Below are 18,247 nucleotides of genomic sequence, written 5' to 3'. Positions count from 1 at the left end.
TAGTTCAAACTATATTATGCATGAACCTTTAAGAGGGTTATGTGTAGACTATATTTAAAACTATGCATGTTAGTATTGTTTTACCTTTACCGACTCTTTGTCATTTTTAAAAGCATCAATATGTATGGAGTTTATTAAAAGAACTTCAAAACTAGTTGAACCTAAAATCTATTTAAAAAAAAAAAAGGAATATATTGCTTTAAATTTTTTGAAGTCTAGTTGGTTATAGATAGATGAGTGATGGTTATAATGATTCTGATAAAAATGATTATTGACCTGTCGGCAGAACTTATGCTCAATTTTTAGTCTTGGCAGATTCCCGTATGTTGAATTTGGGAACTCGATCCTTTCTGGCCAGTATTTTGTTGGAATTATCCTCGATGTTAATGGCACTGATGATCAGATTGACCCGTCGCTCAATAACGCCGATGAAAAGCTTCACATTGTGCACTGTCAAAAAGGTCTTCGTGCTAAGCACATTCAGAATTGGCGCATCGTCACAAGCCAATTGTCTACAAATCGATTGTCAGTTAGTTAATGGTAATGGAATATACTTATGGGTCGCACCTGAATATGTCCTCGATGCCCTTGAGCAGTTGCTCCAGCCTGATGATCAGGGTGCGCTTCTTTTCCCGTGTTTCTTCAGCCAGTTGCTCGATTCGTTCCATTTCTGCATTCAGATAGTCGAGAGCCTCAGTCTTAAGCTTCAACTCCTTTTCTGTCTGCTCCGATTTTTGACGTTCTGTGGATTAGAGATCTAGTAAGTCTGTTCTATGATTTAGAGGAAACTTTTGAAGGCTTACCTATTTCATCCTGGAGTTCCTGCGTGGAATCGTTCAACACCTCCACCTCGTGGCTCAGTTCGTTGACATAGTTGAAGAGGGCGAAGTTCTCGTCCTCCTGCCGCTTGAACTGGGCCACCAGTCGGTCCGCATCCTCCTCGCCGTAGAGCAGCTTGATCTTCTCGATGATCTCCTTGTACTCCAGGAGCTGGCGCTCATAGTTCTCCTTCTGGCTCTGCTTCTTGTCCAGCTCGCGCTGCTCCAGCTCCGGATTAAGTCGCTTCTGGCCCTTGATGTCGAAGAACTTCTGCAACTTGGCGTCGTGCTCCAGTCTACGCTGCATCTCGCGCATCTCCTGGATGTGCATCACCTTGTCGTTCTCGTTGCGGTCCTTCAGTACGGACAGTTTGTTGCAGAGCTCCTCCCGCTGGTCAAAGGCCAGCGTAGACTGATCGATTAGGTCCATGATGAACTTTTTGCCCTCGTTGAACTGAGTGACCATCAACTGCCACATGTCATTAAAGTTTGCCCTAAAGTTGCGGCAATAGAGGGTTCATATAGTTACTAATAAAAAGGCTAGGGCAATCTTTATAAGCAAACACCCAAAAAAAAAACATCAAATTTAGTTTTAATAAGTGTGTCTTTAAAATAACCTATAGGCAGTATTAAAATGTAAGTATTAATTCAATAAACCCCTATTTTTTAGTTTCATTATTATACCGAAGAGTTGTAAACTGTAGTTTAAGGCCTTATTTTGAAACCACTTAAGTTTTATTTTAATACTTTTGTGGTAAAAATTGAATACTTATCTTGTTGAGAATAGTTTACAAATTAAGGTAACAATAGCTTAGTTTCTGACATTTTTTTTTTTAGTGTAGTGGTAATTAGCTTGGTGACCCCGTTTTCAAACCTATAGCACCTATGTATAACGGAAATTGGTGACCCCAACATACCTAAGTGTGCTCGGACTCTTTCTTACCGATCCTGCAGCATGTGGTTGATTGCATCCCGCATCTTACTGTTTTCCGTGAGGACATCGCTGCACTTTTTGTTCACCACATCCAGGCGGTTCTCCAACTTGACCACGCTCTTCTGCACCTTGCAAATGGTGTCCTTGTAGCAGTTATCGGGCACTTCGTTGCGCCGCAGGGCATCGATCTCCTTCTCCATTTTCCGGATGTGTCCCTCCAGCTCCCAAAGATTGGTCCGCTCATTCTGAAGCACTCTTTGGAGATCAGCCTGTTGCCCCTGCAACGCACCCAGATGCTTCTCCCTCTGAAAAAGTGTTGGTCTATTGATTAACCTCATCAATATCTGAAACGGCCACCCACATTTGTGTTCTTGCGGGCATGGGTGCCTCCCTCAAGAGTCTTTATCTCGTCCTTTAGCTTCTGGTGTTCCACTTGCAACACGTTTATCATGTGGTTTTGCTTCTTCAGTCGCTTGGCCTTCTCCTCGAGGAGTCCCCGAAGGTCCAGCTGGAGACCCCGATGTTGGCGTTGAAGCCGTAGCAGCTCGGCAGTGGCCAATTGATCGAGCTCGCTTTGGTCAGCCATTGTGGAAAGCTAAGTAATTTCAGTATAGCAATAGAGTTCTTAATACTTTTTACTGAGATATTCTATTGATTTCTTGTATAAACAAGGTTGCAGGTGGCAGGTTGCTTAGTAACGAAGTCTTTGTGTTCGAACGAGCCATTTGCGAAAAAGAGCTTTACTTTTAAACAAATCGTCACAATATTCTAAACTCTCAATGAGCTGGGGGAGTCTAACAAAAAAAATATAATGTAATGCATTTTTTAGATTGTAATGTTAAAACGTAGGTAATTCATAATCAATTCCAATATTTTTCACTTTGATTTTTATTCATTGCTTTTTTTAGTTATTTTAGATCTTAAACTCTTAAATATTTTTTTTAATATTATCAAATTTGTGTAATAGAAATATATAATTAAATTTGAATCATATTTGAAATTAATTATATTGTTATTAGCATTAAAAAAACAAGTACTTTTTTAAATCAAATTTTTTCCATATTAATTAAAATGTTTTAATATTAAATAATGAAATTTAAAATGCTTTGTATATAAAATTGATTTATTTTGGATTCAATAGTCAGATATTTATTTTTACTATTTCCTTTTTATTTATATTGCTTTAAAAACGTTTTAATTAGTTTTTTATCGATATTTTAGCAAATCGAGAAAACCACTATAGATAAGCAAATACTTTCACTAACCACCTGATGAGTCAATTGTTTATTTCATTTCCAAGTGAAAACAAATTCAGCAAACATGGTCTGGGAACAAGCGCCTCCCAACTTCAAGACCTTTTTCCCGGAAAAGTATAAGGACCGACTGCAGCGCCTTCCCTACCGTGACAATATGCGAAAATCTTGGGAAATCCACAAGCGGCCCGCACTCATAATGCTCCATGTGTTTGCCGATGATTTTGGAGCTCTGGAGAAATGGGTGGAAATGGCTTACCAGCTGGCAGCCCCTGAGGATTTACGCCAGGAGATGGACTTTTACGTCGAGGACTTGTGGCTGGCGTATATCTTCAATACCAATGATTATAGCTTTTTCCGTAGGGATGGAGGCTGCTCCGTGGATTCGCTTCCACTGATTTACGCCATAGCTGCGACGGGCGAAGTATTCTTCTTTGGCGATTTAGCTGGACCAAAACTGCCCAAACTGAAAAGCCTTAGGGATTTCTGCGAGCGGGTGATTAAGAGAAAGGAAAGAAAACCCGTATGCATTAAGCCCAAGGTGGAGGATATCGACTTGGCCAGCTGGAACGAACTTATATACGCCTCCGATGAAGATATAGCGCTGTGTTTCTACAACTCCCTGCAAAATGGGACAGAGGTTAATACTAGTCTTAAGATAAATCTGGATCGGCTGGCCGATAAACTGAAGCAGGAGTCAGTTAGTCTGTTCAAAATGGATATTCGCGGAATCAGTCCTCCCAAAAAGTTTTGCCTAGATTCTGTACCCGCCTTATTCGTCCTGCAAAAATCCCGAAAACACATTCCACAGCGGTGCAAATATGAGCTGGGCATATGGACAATGCTCAGATTTGTAGCCGAAAATTCCAGCCAGGAGCTGCATTACTACAATCGTAGGGGTCACCAAAAACTCCATGCGAAATTACTTACTCATATAAAGGATTTCTTCGATTTAAGCGACAGCACGTGAAAGTTTCCAAAGAACACTGAAAACTATGAAATATTTTAAGCTCAGGAATCATTATGTATTTAAAATGCATGCAAGTATTAGTATTAAAGGTACTGATTTGTTTTTCTGTGATAAGTTATTTGTTCGTAATATTAATAAAATTATTATCTTGAGGATAAACAAAAACATGAATAAGAGAAAATCATTAAAGGTATATCTGAATTTTATATTATCTTTTGTTTCTACATTTTTAAAGAAATATAATTATAACTAGAAGAGAAACTTCTTGAAACTTTTAGTTTAATTCATATCTTAGGTCTACATCCAACTAAATTTTTATTTTAATTTACTTAAAAACTACATTCAGATACGTAATATTCAAACTTTGCTAATTCCGGCGGCTTAGGAAACTATCGATAGATGATTTTTTTTTGATAACGAAAATATGTTACTCCACCTGTGAAATGTTGAAACTGCAAAACAAACAAAAAGATACAAAATGTGCAGTTTTCTTAAATCACAGGAAACTAATAAACGAGGCATATGGCGAGTTCCAGCTCAAGTCTGAGCTCTTCCAGTTCCAGGCCAAGAAGACGCTTCAGGAGAATGGTGGAAAGAAGTCCAGGAAGCGCAAGAGGAACGCCAGCGAGGATCGCACATCCTGCTTGGAGGATTTGCAGCTGGTGAATGGCTATCTGGAGCTTCTGACCAAGCCCCTCGAACCGGAGGACACTCCTCCAATAGCCAGGTACTGGGAGGACGCCTACAACGTGCCCCAACTCCATGGAGCCAACGAAAGCGGTCGGATGCAGAGGTTCCAGGGCCAGGATGACGCACGATGTGTTTACTTAATTCCCAATCGATCCAAGTTCTTCAACCACAATGTGGACAATTTGCCAGCACTGCTGCACCAACTCCTGCCCACCTACGATCTCATCGTGCTGGATCCCCCCTGGCGCAACAAGTACATCCGTAGACTGAAGCGGGCTAAGCAGGAGCTGGGATACTCCATGCTGAGCAACGACCAGCTGTCGCTCCTACCGCTCTCCAGGCTCACACACCCACGGTCCTTGGTGGCCATCTGGTGCACCAATTCAACGCAACACCAGGTGGCACTGGAGCAGCAACTACTGCCCAGCTGGAGGCTCCGCTTGGTCCACAAACTGCGATGGTACAAACTCAGCACAGACCTGCAACTGATTGCCCCTCCGCAGGCGGATCTCAGCCAAAAGCAGCCCTATGAGATGCTCTACGTGGCCTGTCGCTCCGATGCTCATGAGGATTACGCCAAGGACATCCAGAAGACCGATCTGCTTCTCAGCGTGCCCAGCATTGTGCACTCCCATAAGCCACCACTGCTGCACTGGATCCGTGATCACATGCAGCTGGAGGAGGATCAAAAGGATCCAAACTGCCTGGAGCTGTTTGCCCGATACCTGCAGCCCCACTTCACATCCATTGGCTTGGAGGTTCTCAAATTGATGGACGAAAGGCTATATGAAGTGGGTGAGGAAGACAAGTTATCCTAATATGGGCACTTTTGTTCTTATTAACTTCTGCGTATTTCTTCATTTGTTTTGTTGACATACTTATGAAAAACACACTTGTTTAAATATTAAATGAATGGATTAATGCGCTTAGATTTGTACAAAGTAAATGTAGAAGCCACCCAAAGGCAGAATATTAAAATAATTATGCTAATAAGTGGAATGCTACATAAACAACAAAAGTGCATCAGAACAATAAAAATACAAACCGACTTTGTTAAAGAGAGATTACCCTGACAGCCAATAAATAATCAAACTTTAAGCAAAACAACTATGAGTTTTAACAATTTTATTTGTGTACTGTTAATGAGAGCAAATGCAGCAGAATTTGTGTGTAGGCGGCCCGCGGATGCGATTCCTCCTTCCAGAGAAGCCAGCATCGCCAGGCTCGAACTAAATGTTAAACATTTGGGGGTGGCGTGTGTGGGATTTTGTGTTTTTTCATTTCTTTTTTGTGTGTTAAATTAAGTATTAAAGGATAGTAAGCATTATTAATACACGTGGTTGATCGCGGGCTACTACTCCTGGCCCTGGGCCATGGCGGCCGGGTTGGTAGGCTCGTTGCCGCCGCGCTTCTTGGACCCGGAGACGATATCGTCGATGCGCAGCAGCAGGATGGCCGTCTCCACGGCGGTCTTGTAGGTCTGCAGCTTGACGGCCAGGGGCTCCCAGATGTTCTTTACGTTCATGTCCACGATCTCGCCGGACTCGCCGTCGATGCCCCAGGCGCAGACGCCCTCGCCGGTGTGGGAGGCGTGTTTGGCGCGCAGGGCGGTCAGAGCGCGGATCGTGTTGGCGCCACAGTTCTGGGCCAGCGTGCGCGGGATGATCTCCAGGGCGTGGGCCACCGCTGTGTACGGTCCCTTGACCTGCTTGCGCGTCAGCAGCTGGGAGGCAGCCATCTCCACGGCTCCGCCGCCAGCCACCACGCGTGGCTCCAGCACCAAGTTGCGGGCCACGTGCAGGGCGTCCTGCAGGTTGCGCTCCGTCTCGTTCAGGATGTCCTTGCTGGCGCCGCGCAGCAGAATGGTGCAGGCCTTGGGCTCCTTGCACTCCGTCACAAAGGTGAAGTACTCATCGCCGATCTTCTTGACCTCGAACAGGCCAGCTCCCGTGCCCACATCCTTCTCGGTCAGCTCCTCAGTGCGGTTCACAATGGTGGCACCGCAGGCACGAGCGATGCGCAGATTGTCAGTCTTGCGCAGCCGACGGATGGCAGTGATGCCAGCCTTCAGCAGGTAGTGCTGCGCCAAATCGGAAACACCCTTTTCGGTGAAGACCAGGTCCGGCTTCACGGCAATGATGTCGGCGCAGATGCGCTCAACAAACTCCTCCTCGATCTGCAGCATGCGGGTGAAGTCCTGCTCCCCGATGATCTCCACGTTGGTCTGGCTCTCGCCCTTCTTGTACTCCAGCGAGCAGTCCAGCAGCACGATGCGGGGATTCTCGATGTGGCGACGCATCTTGGCGTGCGTCACGTCCTTGTTGATCATAACGCCCTTCAGCACGCACGACTCTTCAATGGCACCTCCGGGAATCTTCTCCACTTTGGCATAGCTGTGGAACCATTGAAAAGTTAAATAAATAAATAAAGTTATTAAAATAAGTATAAAAACTTTTAGTGAAATAAAACCCTACCCACAACTAGATAGATTTAAAATTTAAGCATGCCTAAAAATCAAATATGTTTACTATTAATTGGATTCGGAGCTAAATACTATCTAAACTTAACTAAAATACAATTTTGACCAAATTGTTATTTTGGCAAGGGTCTAGCTTTTAAACTAAGTTTGCATAAGGTTTAGAAACATACGGACAAGTGAGCTTGGCTATGCCAATTCGTCTAGTCCAGCTGATCAAAAATATATATTCTTTAAAAAAAGAAAAAAAGGAAATGTCTCCTTTACAGCGTTATCAACCTCTGAGCAATTTTATATAACCCTCTGCAAGGGATAACAAATGTCTTCCCGGTAGAACATGATTAACAATGATTTATAATAAGAAACAGATTTACATGAAATTTATAGGATCGATTTTTCCTAAAAGAACTAAAAGAACGAAAACAAAACCGGTAGTTAAAACATCAAATGTCCTATTAAATTTGGGTAAAGAACTACTTGACAAAAATCAAAAGAGAGCGAAACATTTTCGAGTGCTCAAGATTGTTGAATCATTTGGTTTATGGAACTAGATAGGCCTACAAATCTTACCGCTTGATGTCCACCTCCAGACGGCCATTCTCGTTCAGCGTCACCGTCTCGACGGCGTCCAAAGCGATTTTCACGGCCAGGTCCGACCACTTGCCGATGAACTTGGTGCCCACGCAGGCCTTGACTACCTCGGCCATCTTGGCCTTGTCCTTGACGTCCAGTTGGACACTCAGCTGCGACTGCAGGTGGCCGACGATGTCCTCGAGGGCCTCTCGGTAGGCGCGGATGATCACGGTGGGGTGGATCTGCTGCTGGAGGAAAGGCTCGGCGGCGGCCAGCATCTCGCCGGCCAGGACGATGACCGACGTGGTGCCATCGCCCACCTCCTCGTCCTGTGTGCGGGCGATTTCGATCATGCTCTTGGCAGCCGGGTGCTGCACGGTGATCTCGCGCAGGATGGCGTTACCGTCGTTGGTCATGACGATGCCGCCCATGGGGTCCATAAGCATCTTCAGCATGGCCTGGGGACCCAGGCAGGTGCGTATCACATCGGCGATGGCCTGGAAAAAGGGGTTTCGATCAGCAGATGGCCGGGAAAACGCGAAAACCCGAGACACAAGGCCCAGACATGTGAGTCATACCTTTCCGGCTTGGATGTTCTCCAACTGCACTTTGCGGCCCGATTCTCTCTTTGTGTTTTGACCTGCCGACGAGTAATTCGATTGCAAGGGGGCTCTACGAGGTGTAAATTTCATACTCACTCAACACGAGTATTGGCTGCTGTCCACCGAACATGTTTCTGGCTGTTTAATTTATTTCTGCGTGAAAACAAATGAACTCGTGCTGGCGCTGCCGCTGTTTGAAAGAGAATGAGTGAGGTTAGACCCGCCGATGACACACTATTCGAGAATGTTCGATAGAAAACTGAGCGGACCGGCTTGCTAATAAGTTCAGGCAATTTCTGCGGCCAATTTTTATTAATTAAGCACTTACTTTGTGCTAATTTGACTTAATTCTTAAGAGTTTAATTCAAATTCTGTACAATTTGAAGCAGCACCTCTCCTAAGTATCGATATCCTAAAATATTATGTTTACACCAGACGGCTCTTCTTATCGATTGGATGTTTTCACTGAATCACGTTGACAGTGATCACCAAATTTGTGTTGAACATTTTTATAGCTGATTAATTTGGAATAACGACCCATTGATAAGATGTATCCATAATAACAGTAACCAAAAAAACATATCAGTACTGAAAACTTTTTTTCCGGTTTTAAAAACCAAATCGAATTATATAAGTATTAAACGGTTGTTAAGCTTTAATTTTATCACATATTAATCATAAATGTTATTTTGCGTTTGCGGTAGCTTACGTATGAACGGGAATATAACAATATATATGAAAAATCATCCATACCATGGTGTGAATGCCATTTTTTTTCGATTTCAAACAAATATCGATATCGATGACAAAGCAAAATACACCTCTCTGCGAAACAGCTGTTGCGTTTTGTTTACAAACGATTCCGGCGGCATTATTCATATTTCATCATAAATAAGTGTTTTAATTGATTAACTATTTAGAAAAAAAATCTGGTTAGAGCCATGGACGCCAAGAAGATATCTTTTGGCTTCAGTAAGGTGGCCAAGAAACCGAATATCCTGCCCAGCAAACAGCCAAAAGAGGAAAACAAAGTTGAGCTCATCAAATGTTTGGAGGGCAAAGAAATCCTGCTAGTGGCGTAAGTTTAAAACCATTATTTCGTTAAAATCGTTGTTATTATAATTCGTGCCTGCAGCGAAAAGGTTGAGGCTGCCCCTCTGGTCATCGAAATGCAGGGCAGCCAAAAGACTTCCTCTGCTCTGGCCAGCTTGATGAAGAGGCGGGCGGTGCTGCTGGGAGAGGAGGAACCTGACCCAGAGGAGGTAACTCAAGCAGCTCAGTCCATCGCAGAAGTGACTGCAGGTGGTACTGCGGAAAGCCTGGAACAGCGGGCTGCTCGGGAATTGCTGGCCGCCAGTGAGAGCAATGGAGCCGAAGGCTTAGATGGTCAAAAACTCGTTCTGCCTGCTGTCAAAGCAGACGAACTTCCTCTTGATGGAGCCAAGGAGGCAACCCTTGATGACTATGACAACATACCGATCCAGCAGTTTGGCTTAGCTATGCTGCGCGGCATGGGTTGGGTGGATCCGCCACCCAAAAAGAAGGGTTCCGTGCCAATTGACGATGCTCCCTTCCTGCGGCCCAAGGGCATGGGCTTGGGAGCTGATAAGGCGCTCAAACCCAAGGCACTGCTGGTGCAGCCGGAAAAGAACGAGGTGCTAGAAATCAAGAAGCAGGCTTACGTCCGCATCCTGGGCGGCAAGCAGAAGGATCAGTACGGGCAAATCGAAGGATTCGACGATCATGCAGGCCGAGTTATTGTCAAAATGGCCATTGGGGGTGCCAAAGAGGCATTCAACGAGTTCCTCTGTCAGCCTGTATCCCGAAAGGAGTACTCACAGTACGGAAAGTGCATAAGTATGTCGGGATTTGGAAAGTTATTTCTCTGCACTAGTTATGAACTAATTTCTACTTTCAGACTCCGCCAAGTATGAAGAGTTCAAGAAACAGGAAAATGAGCACGGCCAGATTATTATAAAACACGAGAAATCATCTGAAGAAAGAGACAGAGACCGCAGGGAAGAGAGTAGATCACATCGGGACGATGATCGAGAACGAAAGAGCTATAAATCGGAGGAACAGAGATCAAGCAAAGGCGAAGATCGCAGGCTTTACAAGAATGAAGATAAACCGTCGTACAAGAATGAAGATCATAGAGCTTACAAGGATGAGGACAATAGACTACACAAGGATGAAAACAATAAAGCTTACAAGGGTAAAGACAAAAAATTGTTCAAGGATGAAGATCGCATATCATACAAAGACGAGAACCGAAAAGCAAGCAAAACAGAGCACCGCAGCGAAAGGACTTGCAAAGAGGAGTCGCATTCCCGCATGAAAGAGGATCGTGATAGAAAAAAGTATGTGCAGGACTTCCGAAGCAATAGCTCCTCCACATCCAAGCGCGAGGAGCGTGATCGGCGGCGCTCGCCAAGTCCCAGGAGCAACAGCTCCTCTGCATCCAAGCGAGAGGAACGTGATAGGCGCCGTTCGCCGAGTCCCAGAAGCAGCAGAAGGGCGAAGAGCAGTTCAGACGAGGCGGACGATACGGGAGAGTCCACGGAGAGCGACTCGGATTCGGCGTACGAGCGCAGAAAGCACAAGAAAAAATCATCCAGCCGAAAGTCTAGAAAGCACTCGAAAAAGTCCAAAAGTAAATCGAAGCGTGCGGATAACGACTCCAGTTTGGAGAGCGATGAGAGCCCGGAAGAGGACCATCGCCGGCACCCCAGCAAGCACAAAAAGAAGACCAAGAAAAGCAAACACGCCAGATCCCGCACACGTTCCAGATCAAGGGGAAGGGGCAGATAGAAATCAATTATTTGCCATTATTTGATCTATTCAGTTGAAATCTTTATTTAAATATAGTTCATTAGACGCTTAAGTTCTTTTGTATCTTACTCGGGATTATCATAAATTTCAATTAACTCACAAAATAATCACAAAAATGTCTTGTCTTTTGTTGCGCGTTCTTTTTCTCTCTCCGTACGCCTTGCTTCGAGATTCCTTCGCTCTTACATGTTACAAACTTATAGTAGGAGATGTGATGGGGCGAAGACCACGACGGGATTTGCTAGATATCCGATGAGAATACTTTCAATATGCTGCTGCACTTTTAAGATTTTAAGATATTCTTAGTTCAAATTCAATGCTCGATGGTGTATTTAGTGACAGTCGCGATGTGTGCGTGATGGCAAGTAGATGACTTAGGTTTGTTTAATATTTTTGGTCAAATGGTGATGAGTGTATCTGATTGGTTGAGATGGTATTTTCTTTACTGCAGCTTCCTCTTGCCGCATTGGATCTTATCGTTGACAATCTTCGAGACCTTCTGGGTGATGCCCTTGAAGACGTCTTTGTCCTGCAGACCCGGCCACATGGCAATGAGCAGGGTGGTAAGGTACATCAGCAGAAGATTGTTGAATATGGCCCCAATCCAGGCAAGAGCTAGGAATCCCAGACTGATGATGATCACAAACTGTAAAAAATATAAAAGTGAGCAAAAAAAATGGTACTATTTGATTGTTTTGTTTTTATTGTTAACCCTAATAAAATATAGTTAATTTGCTAAATTAGCCTAAAAAAATAGAGATGTTTGGATTTCATTAAAAATAAAAATGCTTGAGCGCTGAAGTAAACAATTTCTTGAACTCGTGTCCTATTCCAAAAGAGCTTCTTAGGTAAACAATAAGTTTGAATGGAAAAATACATTTTTCATTTCAAGTTCAACAAATATTTATTTTCTCCTGAATCTAACCATTTACTTAGCGCTATATTTGGAATGCAATTTGCCTTCTTAAAACCGCAACTGCCTTTAGTATATTGTCAGACCGAACCACTAGCCTTAAATTTTACAGTAGGAGGATTATGTTATTTATAAAAATTGTATGATTCAAAAACAATGTCTGGATTTCAAAAATATGTGTAAAGGCCCCAAAGATCTAAAAGTTTTTAAGAGGACCTATCGATATTATTTTCAACTGGCATTTAAGTTTCTATTAGCCTTTAGAGCCTGCCATGAGCACTCACCACTGTGGACTTTCGCTCCTTGAAGAGGTACTCATACGAGAGCACTAGGCTGCCCTTGACGGTGCACAACTGACCGCAGACGTCCTCAAACTTGGCCTCCTGGTCGCCGTCCCAGTTGCCGCTCCCGAAGATCAGGCGCGATACCGTGGGGAACACGTAGGCTAGTATTAGGCCAAGCAGACCCAGCAGTGAGAGCAGGGTGATCAGCGAGAGGTCCAGGTACCAGAGCACCAGGTACAGGACGCTGATGGCCCCGAACACCACGCCGGCGTAGTACTGCTTCTCCCAGGTGAGCACGCCGTAGGCTCCCACGATGGCTGTCCGGAAGGGCTCCAAATCGTGCTTCAGCTTGTTGAGGGCACGTTTCTGCGGGGATAAACCCAATTCTTACAATCCTCAGGTTTCCTCACAATGGCGACGCCGTTTTCCGGCCGGAAAGCTTTCGCCAATTCCGCCCTTTACTCACCTGGTCAACCTGCGATGCTGACATATTGGCTTTTCTTTGTCTTTATCAGTCCGCCAGCCAGAGTTCAATTTCGAGAAATGAAATTGTAGCCCAAGGTGTTGCTTTCGATTTGAGCGAAAAATCAATTTTCCTGTGTTGAGTTTTTTTTAAGCCAACGCCAAAGTTTAGGTGTGACCGTGTTTCACCGTTGGAAAAAGGACAAATCAGGGGGGTTCCTCTATTTTTTCATCGATTATTCCTATTGTCGATGTTTTGAAAGAGCGCGGTCTACAAAATTGTTTAAATTTTTTGACCAAATAAATATTTTACTTTAAGCACGCCCTATTTGTAAATAATAATAAATATTTCAAGTTATAGCTTAGAAATAAGACTTTTATAGGTTAATCAAGTCAAAATTGTGCTTTTGTTAGTTTTTTAATTAAAGCAGCAATTGTGCTTTTAGATAATTTCCAAGAAAATTATGCTTTTCATTGATGGAAAAAAATATTAGAAAAAAACCCTTTCGGAAAATATAGTTAGCTTGCATTTAAGGTTAGACTGTGGTTAGACTGAGAGAGGAGTATTCGATTTAAATTAAAATTGTACGAATCAAAATCTATTTCAACCAATATGAGCTGAAAATTAAAGATTATTTTTTGATCTTGCTTCTATTTATAATTTTAGAAACTAGGGTAAACCTAAGGGCATGTAGTCAAGGAAAGCGTCTACAAGAGGCCATCGCTACTAGCTTCAGCCAAGTTCTAACTACTGGTGAGCCTACCTTTTTCTTAGCTTACCCCAAGAGCTCTTTACTTTTCCATCGCAAATGGGATCCCTCTGAACAAACTTTTAATAGAGACCAAATATGAGTTATTGCAACCTTAAGCCATATACCTAAACACAAAGCCAGAAGAAAATCCACATTTTCCATAGAAATTCAAATTGGACAGCAGCACAGATCTTAACATATCCAGACGATAAAGAGGATGCGGTAGAATTGTTCATGGATAAAATAAGAACCGCTGCTGCATCTGCTTCCACAAAAAGAAATGACCATCCTACCCACTGTCGCAGGATCTTGCTCCCACAAAATGCTGCAGTCCCTATCGAGCTCAAAAGAGGAGCCAGAAGAGAGTACACTAGAACAAAATTTGTTCGCGTCCACGACATATGTATACAAAAGGATGTCAAATCGCCTCAGCAAGGTTCTTGCGAAAAAAAAGTAAGAACATTTTACACAATTGCTGGAGATGGAAGCTTACGAATCCTTTAAAAAACCAAGTCATCCCAAAGGCGCCGATTAGAAATCCGCTGGAGGATGGTGAGGCTCTAGCAGTAGCAGTGACACTTGTTCATTGTTGAAATATATACATTAAAAATAAAAAACGGGCTATTTTAAACTGAACTTTTTTGGGACATGAACTTAGTGGTTGAAGAATATTGTTATGTTTGGGTGAGGAACTCAATTTGCACTTTATGAAAATTTATTGTCCTTCTCCGCATTGATTTCAACTAAAATTGAATAAACAACAATTGGTTGTCGTCCATGTAATTGCGCAGACATCGTGGTGGGAGGAGAGGCAGATAAATGATTACTTCTGCGGACCAAATTAGATGTTTGTTTGAACAATTGATTACATGTTGACGTAATATATGGACAGCCCCTTGGGGCTAAAGATACGAGCAGATATGCGGATTTTGATTTTTCCTTTTCAGCTTTGTACGCTTGCTGCCAGTTTTTGTAATAGAAAACATCTTCCTTAGCTAGAAAGCTACTATAATTTTACAACTTTTGCTGCATTAAAGAATGTATTTACAACACTTATTTTTAAAGTTTTACAAGTATTTTAGAAAATTCAAAAGGCAATAAAATCATTGAGTATCAGAGCCGTTTTTATTTAAAATTATTCAGTAGACATAGTTGCAGATCAAAAATACACTGAAATTTAAGAACAAATTAAAGATGGGTAGCCCCTCATACAATCCAATTCAAATCAATGTTGGCCAACTACCTATACTTGCTAAGACCCCTTATCCTAATTCTCCACGAATAGACATTGATAATTTCAGTCATACCTTCATATATTTAATGCGAATGATAGACAAAAAGTAATCGTGTTATTGGAGATAATTACTACATATATCTAAAATTATCGTTATGATTAAATTGATGTACGTAATGGTTAAAAGATGATTGGAAATTTTAATTGTTGTTCATTACAATACTACACATCATGTTAGCATGCCGATTTGGATTGTGTATTTCTTAAGGTTTTTTGTCCGTTCCTTATGTTTACTTCATGGTGGATTTCTTGATGAGACCGATAGGCGATTAATGTATATTTAAAAATATTAAATCAAATAATGTTATAAATGTGAATGCATTCGCTTACACGATCCCTTTGTGTAAATTCATGTTGTTCACTCGTGGGCGAGTAAAAAGTCAAATGTAGAGCGCAATCAATGAGATTACGGTATGATTTAACATTACGTATAGTGTCTTCATTGTCTAAAAGCGCCGGCGTCCCCATGGAGCACTATTTCCGCCGACGTTGTTGCCGCGTTGATTTCCGCCAGCTGCGAACTCGAAAGCCTCCAGGTTATCCTGTCCTCCAAGTCCAGCATTGTTTCCAACCATTGTGGAATTGTTGGTGTTATTGTTTCTAAAAACTTCAAATGGCGAGTCGGGCCCGAAGTTGTCAAAGCCAGAGTTGCTGCCGCCTCCGAATCCCTCCTGCTGATCAAGCAGCGAATTGAGCTGCTGTGCCTGCCTCATTAGCGAGTTTTCCTGCTGACGGCTGCGCATCTCCTCCTCCTGACGGATCATGTGGCTCTGCATCTCGCCCGTGTGACGACGCATGGTCTCCTCGTCGCGCTTTCGCATCTCCTCGGCCTGCTTCTCGCGCATCTCCCACTCAATTTTCTTGCGCTCATTGTCCACCTCGCGCTTCCTCAACTCCTGACGCAGCAGTTCGGTTTCCTGCTCGTAGCGGGCATACTCCATCTGGGCCTCCAGCTTGTCCTCCTCCATTTTCAGCTCACGCTTGAGAGCGTCCTGCTTGCTCTTGAACAGGCCGTGCAGCTGCTTCCAGCGCGATCCGTACTCGTGCTCAAACGAATTAATGTCGGCAAAGCGCGGTCCGATGCTTCGCTCCTGGCAGAAATCCGGCATCTTCTTGTTCAACGCCTTCTCCGGCAGGCCATCATTGTCGTCGTTTACCTCCATCGGCTCCACCAAACACGGACGCAGTGAAGAAGTCAGGAAAAAGCATTTCTCATTGCACAGGCGCAGACAGGCGCTGGCGGAGGACTTCTTGGCGAACTCCACCACTCCCTCGCCGGTGTGCTTGCCACGGTCGTCCACAACGATGCTGGCGCGCTCGATGGGTCCAAAGATTTCGAAGGACTGGTACAGTAGCTCGTTGGACACGAACTGGGTTAGATTGCTCACACGCAGAATGGTGGCGTTGGGCGCAAAGCGGACGCGCAACTGACGTCCCTTGCGCATTGAGCCATCCAAGGCGCGCTTGGCCTTCTCGGCATTAGGATGGTAGTCGACCTTAAGGAATGTAAAGTTCTTGTCCAGGTTCGAGAAGATCTCACCGATTTCGCCGTACGGCTTGAACATCTCGCGCAGCTCGTCGTCGGTGATGTCTCCGGTCAGGTTGCCCACGTACAGGCGGTTGCGGCCAGAGAACTTGGTCTCGGTGGGCACCTCAATGGGCGGCAGCTCAATGGTGGGTCCGCCCAGGCTGCGCAGGCGTTGGGCAATAAAGAAGTCTTCGCCGCCGCCGCGTTGACCTCCACCGCCGCCCATCATGGTGTTGTTCAGTCCTCCTTGTCCTCCAGGGCGGTTTCCGCGGTTGCCACGCTGCTGTTGACCACCACCACCTCCTCCTCCTCCTCCACCGCCGCCGATAGTTTGGTTGTGGCCAGCGCCGCCGCGACCTCTGAAGCCCTGTCCACCTTGATTGCCTTGGCCTCCTTGGCCACCCTGGTTTCCTGGACCTCCTTGATTGCCCTGACCACCTGGATTTCCCTGGCCCTGGTTCAGGCCTTGTCCCTGGTTAGCATTCTGGTTCTGGGCACCACCACGTCCCCTGAAGCCCTGACCTCCTTGGTTTCCCTGATTGCCAGAGCCTCCTTGATCGCCCTGATTTCCTTGGTTAGCATTCTGGTTCGGCTGGTTTTGACCGCCACCACGTCCTCTGAAGCCTTGTCCACCTTGATTGCCGGGACCTCCTTGATTACCTTGTCCCCCCTGATTGGCGGCACCACCTTGGTCTCCTTGACTTCCCTGGCTAGCGTTCAGGTTCGGCTGGTTCTGACCACGTCCTCGGAAGCCCTGTCCGCCTTGGTTACCCTGGCCTCCTTGGTTTCCTTGATTGCCTTGAGTGCCCGGACCCTGGCCGGCATTCTGATTCGGCTGATTTGGGCTGGCAGCAGCGGGTTCATTGTTCTTTGCGGGCACATTGCCCGCAACCGGCTTCGGCGATTCGTTAGTCTGCTTCTGATTAGCATTATTGGCACCCTGGAAACTCTGCCGGTTCTGGTTGCCGCCAGCTCCTCCTCCACGGTTGCGGTTCCCGGCGAATCCTCCGCGGCCACCACCACCACCACCACCGCCACCACCACCACCGGCTACTCCTCCGCCATTCTGGGTGTTCGGCGGCCCGAATCGTGCCTTTTTTTCAACAGGATTGCCATCAGTGGCGGCGTTTTGCTTGGGGGCTGTATGCTTGCCGAGATTCTTATTAGCTAGATTACCCCTCTGCTGGCGCTGGGGCAACGGCAAGGCGTTGTTAGAATTATTAATCTTAACTGCACCTTCCATTGCAAAAAAAAAATTTTCTTTTTTCAGACAAAATGCTCTATAGCAAAAAAACACCGATGGAAGTGTTGCCAGGTAGAAGAAAGTGAGAGAAGTTAGTGCTGGAACAGGCCTCGATGACTATTGAATTCTATCGATGTTTTTTGGAAATATAAAAACATCGATTTTGTCAGTGCAACCATTATTTTTTCCCCGAAACTGGTTTCCCGGTTCGGATCCATTTTTTTCATTTGATTTTTATACTTCCGTTTCCCCTTGAGTTTTTGAATTTGCACGGTTAAATAGCTGTTGGGAAAAAACGAGCAAAAAACGGAATAATGTCATAGATTAAAGGGTTACAAGGGTTACAAAAGTTTCACGGTTTAAAAAAAATTTTTTTTTTTTATTAAATTCTTTAACATTTCTTAGAATATACTTGCGCGCTTGTTTCCCTCTTTTATTTTCACTTGAAACTTTTGTTCGAAACTGTGTTTTCAAAGTCGGCTGTCAAGATTTCTCGCGGGCTAATACACCGCTCGTATTAAAATTTTGCACCGGTGTTCGAGGTATAATTTAAAGGTCTTGAACAAAAAATTTTTTTTTCGATTAAAACAATTATTGAAAATAAAAAACGTCAATACAAATTT

At 44.3% G+C, this 18,247-nt stretch overlaps 7 protein-coding genes across 7 annotated transcripts; 3 read left to right on the top strand and 4 right to left on the bottom strand.

Annotated features, from left to right (window-relative positions):
• Nucleotides 1-109: 109 nt before the first annotated feature.
• On the bottom strand, nucleotides 110-2,404 carry LOC128265074 (outer dynein arm-docking complex subunit 1). The gene is made up of 5 exons (XM_053000883.1): nucleotides 2,114-2,404; nucleotides 1,762-2,057; nucleotides 804-1,312; nucleotides 568-742; nucleotides 110-512 (listed from the first exon to the last, which is right to left on the bottom strand). The coding sequence occupies exons 1-5, from the start codon at nucleotides 2,336-2,338 to the stop codon at nucleotides 296-298; spliced, it is 1,422 nt and encodes a 473-aa protein (XP_052856843.1). The 5' UTR covers nucleotides 2,339-2,404; the 3' UTR covers nucleotides 110-295.
• Nucleotides 2,405-3,029: 625 nt separating this feature from the next.
• Nucleotides 3,030-4,060, top strand: LOC128257943 (uncharacterized). The gene has a single exon (XM_052989253.1). It carries the CDS (start codon nucleotides 3,073-3,075, stop codon nucleotides 3,973-3,975), a length of 903 nt encoding a protein of 300 aa, XP_052845213.1. The 5' UTR covers nucleotides 3,030-3,072; the 3' UTR covers nucleotides 3,976-4,060.
• Nucleotides 4,061-4,330: 270 nt separating this feature from the next.
• On the top strand, nucleotides 4,331-5,727 carry LOC128255369 (N(6)-adenine-specific methyltransferase METTL4). Its single transcript, XM_052984931.1, has one exon. The coding sequence runs from the start codon at nucleotides 4,419-4,421 to the stop codon at nucleotides 5,481-5,483; it is 1,065 nt and encodes a 354-aa protein (XP_052840891.1). The 5' UTR covers nucleotides 4,331-4,418; the 3' UTR covers nucleotides 5,484-5,727.
• Nucleotides 5,728-5,773: 46 nt separating this feature from the next.
• On the bottom strand, nucleotides 5,774-8,738 carry LOC128266016 (T-complex protein 1 subunit gamma). Its single transcript, XM_053002287.1, has 5 exons — nucleotides 8,645-8,738; nucleotides 8,413-8,506; nucleotides 8,293-8,354; nucleotides 7,712-8,211; nucleotides 5,774-7,058 (listed from the first exon to the last, which is right to left on the bottom strand). Exons 2-5 carry the CDS (start codon nucleotides 8,444-8,446, stop codon nucleotides 6,020-6,022), a joined length of 1,635 nt encoding a protein of 544 aa, XP_052858247.1. The 5' UTR covers nucleotides 8,447-8,506; nucleotides 8,645-8,738; the 3' UTR covers nucleotides 5,774-6,019.
• A 433-nt stretch (nucleotides 8,739-9,171) lies between these two features.
• On the top strand, nucleotides 9,172-11,141 carry LOC128265596 (splicing regulatory glutamine/lysine-rich protein 1). Its single transcript, XM_053001730.1, has 3 exons — nucleotides 9,172-9,394; nucleotides 9,452-10,173; nucleotides 10,235-11,141. The coding sequence occupies exons 1-3, from the start codon at nucleotides 9,258-9,260 to the stop codon at nucleotides 11,125-11,127; spliced, it is 1,752 nt and encodes a 583-aa protein (XP_052857690.1). The 5' UTR covers nucleotides 9,172-9,257; the 3' UTR covers nucleotides 11,128-11,141.
• A 3-nt stretch (nucleotides 11,142-11,144) lies between these two features.
• LOC128265599 (ADP-ribosylation factor-like protein 6-interacting protein 1) lies at nucleotides 11,145-13,005 on the bottom strand. Its single transcript, XM_053001742.1, has 3 exons — nucleotides 12,812-13,005; nucleotides 12,346-12,711; nucleotides 11,145-11,794 (listed from the first exon to the last, which is right to left on the bottom strand). Exons 1-3 carry the CDS (start codon nucleotides 12,833-12,835, stop codon nucleotides 11,591-11,593), a joined length of 594 nt encoding a protein of 197 aa, XP_052857702.1. The 5' UTR covers nucleotides 12,836-13,005; the 3' UTR covers nucleotides 11,145-11,590.
• Nucleotides 13,006-14,662: 1,657 nt separating this feature from the next.
• Nucleotides 14,663-17,721, bottom strand: LOC128252740 (protein no-on-transient A). Its single transcript, XM_052980725.1, has one exon. It carries the CDS (start codon nucleotides 17,622-17,624, stop codon nucleotides 15,300-15,302), a length of 2,325 nt encoding a protein of 774 aa, XP_052836685.1. The 5' UTR covers nucleotides 17,625-17,721; the 3' UTR covers nucleotides 14,663-15,299.
• Between the last annotated feature and the right edge of the window lie 526 nt (nucleotides 17,722-18,247).

This window comes from Drosophila gunungcola, chromosome 3R (assembly GCF_025200985.1).
Source record: "Drosophila gunungcola strain Sukarami chromosome 3R, Dgunungcola_SK_2, whole genome shotgun sequence".
Taxonomy (NCBI): domain Eukaryota; kingdom Metazoa; phylum Arthropoda; class Insecta; order Diptera; family Drosophilidae; genus Drosophila; species Drosophila gunungcola.
This window is presented reverse-complemented; position numbering and strand designations above follow the sequence as displayed.